The 7362-nt window shown below is 49.2% G+C and overlaps 1 protein-coding gene across 1 annotated transcript; it reads right to left on the bottom strand.

Annotated features, from left to right (window-relative positions):
* Window positions 1-1138: 1138 nt before the first annotated feature.
* Window positions 1139-2082, bottom strand: LOC108782551 (vegetative cell wall protein gp1-like). Its single transcript, XM_018550845.1, has 2 exons — window positions 1397-2082; window positions 1139-1268 (listed from the first exon to the last, which is right to left on the bottom strand). The coding sequence occupies exons 1-2, from the start codon at window positions 2080-2082 to the stop codon at window positions 1139-1141; spliced, it is 816 nt and encodes a 271-aa protein (XP_018406347.1).
* Window positions 2083-7362: the final 5280 nt, after the last annotated feature.

Below are 7362 nucleotides of genomic sequence, written 5' to 3'. Positions count from 1 at the left end.
TCTGCTCCGTTTCTGGTGCTCCGTTTGAGGGGTGGAGGCGACGAGCCTCCCTCTTGTTCGGAGTTCGGCGGAGAGAGCGATCTGGCGTGGTGTACGAAACGGTGAAATCTTAGGGCGCCTGGTCCTGCGACCTTGGCGGTCTTGAGGAAAAACCGAGTTCCTGATCCGTCGTGGACCTTGGTTTGGAGAGAGATGCGTCATCCTGGCATCATCACCGATGTCTACGATGATCTTATCGGCAGCAAGAGGGACGAGTTTCTGGTTGAGGGTGAGCTCGAGGGATTTCCCTTTTGCGAGCCCCACGCTAGTTACCGTTTTTCCGATGGTGCATTTGTTCCCTTCTATGCGAAGGATGCAGAGGATCCGATCGCCTTGCGTAGGCTGATGGACTCCGGGGTCTCGAAGTTTGGCTCCGTTTTGGTGATGTCGGGTTTCGACTTCGACACTATTCGGGACACTGTTCTTCCTTCTCAGGAGGTGAGAGTGGAGGAAGCGCCCACTACGTCCCCTTTGCGGATGACGGGTGGAGTGGACTCGAATGGCGAGGTGGCTGCTTAGGCCCATCGGGATGCTAATCCCGAGGTGGACTTCGATGCGTCCCAGGCGTTGGTCGGCGGGACGGGGCTTGTCGGCTCGCCCATAGTATTGACTTCTTCCTCCGATGGGGAGGAGGGCGATGCGGACATGGAGATCGAGGCTGCTGCGGTGACGTCCCCTCGGACACCTCTGTCGGAGCCCGTGGCGGGTCCCTCCAATGCGCCGCCTCCCCGTTCCCCTGGGGGGGGATCTGGTGTGCCTTCTCTCCGTTCTTTCGGGAGAAAGTCGGATTTGTCCCTTCAGGTCCCCGTCCATCGATTCGGACGCCTCTATCACCACTCGCGTCAGGGGTTTGCCTATGGAATCCTTCAGGGCAAGGCGCGTTCTTCGGAGGATAGCGTCGAGTGACGAGGGTGGCGACGATGGTGCTGTGCCCTTGCGAAGGGTGCACATTCCCACCACGTTCTTTACCCCGGGTCAAAGGAAGGAAGTGGATCTCAAGACCGCTGAAATGGGTAGGGCGTCGACCCTCGAGGTCGCCAGTATGGCGGATAACCTCTTGGGGGGACGCAGAGTCCGCGCGTGCTCGTGCTGGGGGACTTCAAGGGTCGATCAGCGGTCGCTTGAAGATGGCCATCCATCTGGCCAGAGAGGCGACGCTGTTGCTTGCCAACAGGGCAATGGGGACCAACGAGTCCATTGCTTTCGACGTGGATAGGGCTGCCGCTCTCCTGGAAAAAAACAGGAGATTGAACGACAAGATGCGTCTTATGAGATCCGATCTTGAGTTGTCCCGGAGTGTCATCCGGAGATTCGAGAGGGGGAGAGAGATGGACGTGCCGATGGCCAGCGTGGATACGGCTGCCGCCGTGGCTCGGTTGGGAGTGGACGAGTGTGCGGATGCGCCGATGGAGGCGTCGGTTCCGTCCGCCTCGAACGTGGGGCGGGTTCCGTCGGTCTTTTTTTTTTTGTCTCCGCGGGTGATCCCCATGTTCTGGGCGCTCTCGCGGAGATAAACGCGACCCTCGATGGTCTCGACCGCCGGTTGGCCCGGCTGGAGGTGGTCCGGCCGGCTGCGGGGGCTGGGGGTTCTGTCCCCCAGTCTTCCGAGGCCGGTGGGGCTGCCTCTTGCAAGGGGCCGAATCGGGCGGCGCGAAGACGGGCGGCCAGAGAGCGGCGGCTCCTATCGTCGTCCTCTCGGGCTCCGGTTTCCTCTCCCGCGGTTTCGGCTCCGTCCGGCGGCGGGGGTGGTCCTGGTAGTGGTTCTGCGACTCGGGGGGCTCGTCCCGAGGGATCGTGGGGTGGTCGTGCGGCTGCGGGGGCTTTGGCCTCTGCTGCTGGGGCCACGGACCTGACTGTACTGGGGCGGACTCCGGGTGTCTCGTCTTCCGTGACGGACAGGGTGACGGATGGCGACGGGTTCACCGAGGTCGTCCGCAGGAAAGGGAGGAAGAAGAAGGTGAAGGAGAAGGTTGTGTCTGGCGGGGGGAGGTCTGGTGCCCCCTCCGTGGGGACCCCTCTAGAGGGCCGGTCTTTTGCGGACATGGCGGCGCAGGCGGCTCGTCGTGTGGTTGCGTCGGGGCAGTCTCGGGGGATCCAGGCTGGAGGTGTCTCGGGCCCGTCCTCTTTGGGTGGTCCTGTTTCCGTGGGAGCGGGAAGTGCGAGGAAGCCGGTGGGGAGGAGTGCTCCGCGCAGGATTCGCTCGCGCTCCGCTGCGGTGTTGGTTGTGGTGTCCGGTGAAGAACTGGGTTACGCGGACGTGATGAAGCGGGCCAGGGCCCAGATCGACCTGGGGACCCTTGGCATTAGCGACATCCGTCCTAAGCGAGCGGTTAGTGGCGGACTGCTGCTTGAGATCCCGGGGCAGGGCCGGGACTTGGCGGCGGACAGGCTACTGGATAGGTTGGAGGAAACATTCAGAGGCGAGGACCGGGTGAGATTCTCGAGACCTTGTAAGTCTCTGGAGCTTCGACTGTCAGGTTTCGATGACTCGATCACGCAGGCGGAGGTACGTACTGCTGTAGTTCTCGAGGGGCTCTGCTCATCGGAGCTGGTACAGATAGGAAGGGTCTCCTTTTCGAGACGGGGGATGGGCTCAATCTGGGTCAAGTGCCCCGTCGACGTGGGCAGAGCGCTGGCCAAGGCCGGTCGCATCAAGTTAGGGTGGACCATGGCGAGGATAGAGGTGCTGGAGAGTCCCCTTCTCCGGTGCTTCCGCTGTCTCGCACGCGGTCATGTGCAGCAGACCTGTCCGTCCGCTACGGACAGGAGCCTCTGCTGCTTCAACTGCGGGGAGCCAGACAATCGGCGTGAGAGGTGCGAGAAGAGGCCTCGGTGTCCGTTGTGTGTGGTGCGGGGCCTTCCTCATTCACATAGACCAGGGTCTATGGAGTGTAGGGTGATTCCCCCTGCTCCCACGAGTAGTAACAGGAGGGTGAATCGCGCTGGGAGTGGTCCTAGCGGCGTGTTGGAGGAGAGCGATGGGGACCGGGACACCGTGAGGATGTCCCAGGTTCCTTTATCCTCGGAATCGTCACCGGAGGGGCCGGTGACGAAGAGGTCCAAGTCGGGGACCAAGTCTGTCCGGGATTCCCCGGCGCTTCAGCTGAGGGTTATCCTGGAGGACGTCGTCGGTGCTCAGAGCGTCCCTCTGCCGAAGAGGGTGCCCAGGCAGCGTCCCCCTCTATTGGAGGTCCCCTCTCGAGATGAGGGGGTCCCGGCGGAGGCCCCGTCTCTGTCGATGGAGGTCGACTCGGTCGGCTGCCCGTCGGAGAAACGTGGGCCTCGGGTCGTCCCCACCAAGGGGGACAACGGTGGGCCCAGGGATGAGGTCGGGGGCTAACCTCCTTCGTCGTGCGCTCAAGGGACGGGGTGCGGCTTAGCCGGACCTAGGCAGTGGAGAGGTCGGGATGTTCTGTAGACTAGTGACCCGATCTCTCCTTTATGCCGGGAATGATGGCGGAGGGGTTTTAGTTGGTAGGCGCCGTGTCGGTTAGGTTTCGCCTGCCGGCCGGAGAATCCAACATTATCCGGGGGTGGTTCCCCCGAGTGTCTTTGGAAGATTTCCCCTTCGATACCAAAAAAAAAATATATATATATATAATAATAATATAATGATATAACATAATAATATAATAATAATATAATATAATAATAATATAATATAATAATAATATAATAATAATAATAATAATAATAATAATAATACGATAATAATAATAATAAAATAATGAAGTCCGTAATTTCTGAAAAATAAACAAAAGACATACATTAATACGCGGTATAGATGGTTTATCAAATATTAGTATGAATATCAAATTAAATGTACTTACAATTCCAATTCTCCGGCTCAGGGTCCACCTCATGTTCGACCTACCCGAATAGCTCGGGGAGGGAGGTGTATATTATGCTCCCACATATTAAGCCGCTCGTCCTCCCTGTAGCACCGACGCAACATTCTGATGTAGCGGCGGCGCTGATAGCTGAGATATCGACGTACTTTCACTGCTTCTCCCCAGAGAATGGAATCGTACCGATACGACTCGCTGACCGAAAGAAGAGCAAACACGTAAACCTCTTGTACGTGGAGGATAACATCGAGGGACATTTCGCGCTGATTAAAGACCTGTCACGCCTTATGAGATCGCAAGTCACCAGATCCAAGAATAAGAAATACTTCTGCGATAGGTATGTATAATAATAATAATAATAATAATAATAATAATAATAATAATAATAATAATAATAACAATAATAATAATAACAGTAATACTAACAATTTTTTTTTTCCAGATGCTTGCACTACTTTAGCTCGAGTGCCAAATTGGAGACCCACAGCGTCGACTGCGGAAAACTCAACGATTGTGCGATAAAGCTACCGAGCGAGGACGACAAGTAGCTCGAGTTCAAGAACCATTACAGGAAGGAGCGCGTCCCGTTCGTAGTCTACGCCGATTTGGAGTGTGCATTGGAGAAGATGGATAAGGATCCGACATCATCCACGTACACATACCAACATCACAACGTCTTCAGTATCGGGTATTACGTTCATTGCTTCTATGATAGCTCACTGTCAGGCTATCGATTTCACCGCGATAATAATTGTATATCATGGTTCGCGGACGAATTGAAAAATTTAGCACATAGTATATAGTCAATAATTTCGGCTAACGTCCCTATGGCAGATTTCACGCGAGATGATTGGCGAAAATTTAATAGCGCCACGCACAGTCATGTATGCGAGAAAACGTTCGCGAAAAATGATATCCGGGCACGCGATCACTGCCATCTCACCGGGCGATACAGAGGTCCAGCGCATTCAAATTGTAATTTAAATTATAAGGATTCGCGTTGCATACCCGTAGTCTTTCACAATTTAACCGGTTACGACGCTCATTTCATTATCAAAGAAATTGCAACCGCGTACAACGGAAATATAGATTTATTACCAATAACTAAAGAAAAATATGTTTCATTCACTAAACACGTTGATGATACTATAGATGATAAAAAAAATTGCATACAATTACGTTTCATAGATTTATACAGATTTCTCGATTCTAGTTTAGACAAATTAGCATCTTTTCTTAGCAAAGATAAACTGCGACGCGAATTTTCTTATTTATCGGAAGAAAATTTTAATCTTTTAACTCGAAAAGGTGTCTTTCCGTACGAGTACATTGATTGCAGTAAAAAATTGAATGAATCGTGCTTGCCACCTCGCGAGTCGTTCTATAGTTTATTGACAAACGACACGGTATTCGAGAGCGATTACGCGCATGCTGTCAACGTGTGGCAGCGGTTCTCCATCCAAACGCTCGGTGAATATAGCGACCTATATCTAAAAACAGATGTATCGTTGTTGGCCGACGTCTTTGAAAATTTTCGCGACAGTTGCGTAACGAGTTACGGGCTCGACCCCGCGTACTATTACACCTTGCCTGGCTTCACATGGGATGCCATGTTGAAGCATACAGGTGTAAAATTTGAATTGCTTACAGACATTGACATGGTCATGTTTGTCGAGCGCGGTATACGCGGTGGTCTGAGACAGTGCTCAAACAGGTACGCGCGAGCCAACAACAAATACATGCCGTCGTACGACCCATCAAAACAGTCATCATATTTAATGTATTACAATATCAACAACCTCTATGGCTGGGTTGTCAACCATTGCCATACGCTGATTTTCGATGGGTCGACGACGTGCAAAATTTCGACTTTTCGACCATCGCGCTATATTCACCTACAGGCTATATTCTCGAGGTTGACATTGAGTACCCGCAACATTTCCACGACGCACACACTGACCTACCGTTCTGTCCAACGCGAGAGAAACCGCCCGGCAAGCGCGATGAGAAGCTCATCGCGACGTTATGCGATAAGCAGCGTTACGTGATTCATTATCGCAACCTGCAGCAGTGTACTCATCACGGCCTCCGTATCGCAAAGATTCACCGTATATTGCAATTAACGCAATCTCCATGGCTTCGCGACTATATAGAACAAAACACAAAATTTAGAACATTGGTAAAGAATGATTTTGAGAAAAACTTATACAAACTTATGAATAACGCGGTATTTGGCAAAATCATGGAGACTGTGCGTGATCGCGTCGATGTAAAATTGTTAACAAAATGGGAAGGCAGATAAGGTGCTGAAGCAATGATAAATGCAAAATTATGTATACCGATACTGATAGCCTCATATACCATGTAGAGTGTGACGACGTATATGAAATTATAAAACGCGATATCGATAGATTTGACACGAGCGATTACTCTCTCGACAATCCATATCGTATTCCACTCGCGAATAAAAAGTTCCACGTCTTATGAAAGACGAGAACAACGGTGCCATCATGACTGAATTCGTCTGGCTTAAAGCGAAAATGTACGCTTTACGTGTGCAAGGAAGGGATACGAAAAAGGTAAAGGGTGTCAAAAGTAACGTTGTGGCAAGATCCATAACTTTTGATGATTACACGCGATGCTTAAGCGATGCTATTGAAATGACGCGCAGACAATCGTGCATCAGATCGAAATTGCACGAGGTGTATACGATAACGGAAACAAAAATCGCTCTGAGTCCACACGATGATAAGCGGTATATCGTATCAGGTTCTACCGACACGCTCCCATGGGGACATTCCCGTTGTAAATAAAACATATCTTGTATGAAAAATAATATTTAATATGTATGACATGTATAAAATGTATAATATATGGGTCATTCCATGCCAAGTGGGCCACTCAAAACTTTTGGATTTTTTATATTTGGCTGAAATTTTGATATATTATTATACCCATCGCAAGAAGCTACCATAATTTTTTTCAAATTTTTTTATCAACCTAGTCATGAGATATGATTTTTTTTCAAAATTCGCAATTGTCAAATGCCTATAACTTTGCGAAAAATAATGCAAACAAAACGTTTTTTTTTTTTAATTGTGTGTCTTTTTCTCTAGTTTTCAAAAAAAATATCAAGAAAAGTTTAAAAATTGTTTTTAAATTTTTTTTGTAATTTAATATAAAAAATTATTAATTTTTTAAAGTATGACACTTTTAATTTTTTTTAAAAAATTCTCATAAAAACTTAGATTTATTTGATGATTTTAAGACTAATTTGATCGTGGGCAAATTTTTCCTTCTATTTTTTTTCGAATTAATTTTTTTTTAATTTCGTATTTTTTACGCAATGGAATAATATGAAATCATCATTTTGTCATGATCCACAATTTTTTTATTTATTCTCAATATAATAAATAACTTTGATATTTTTACAATATTTTTTGAGAAATTGGGAGTTTTTCTTATAATTAAAAAA

This window comes from Cyphomyrmex costatus, unplaced genomic scaffold (assembly GCF_001594065.2).
Source record: "Cyphomyrmex costatus isolate MS0001 unplaced genomic scaffold, Ccosl1.0 scaffold1301, whole genome shotgun sequence".
Taxonomy (NCBI): Eukaryota; Metazoa; Arthropoda; class Insecta; order Hymenoptera; family Formicidae; genus Cyphomyrmex; species Cyphomyrmex costatus.
The sequence above is the reverse complement of the archived record's forward strand: the minus strand, read 5'-3'. Positions and strand labels throughout refer to the sequence as shown.

Coding starts and splice junctions, on each gene's coding strand:
- LOC108782551 (XM_018550845.1), bottom strand. CDS start 2,082: ATGTCCGCAAAAGACCGGCCCTCTAGAGGGGTCCCCACGGAGGGGGCA. Junction 1,269..1,396: donor ACCGAGCCACGGCGGCAGCC/GTATCCACGCTG, acceptor GTTTTTTTCCAG/GAGAGCGGCAGCCCTATCCA.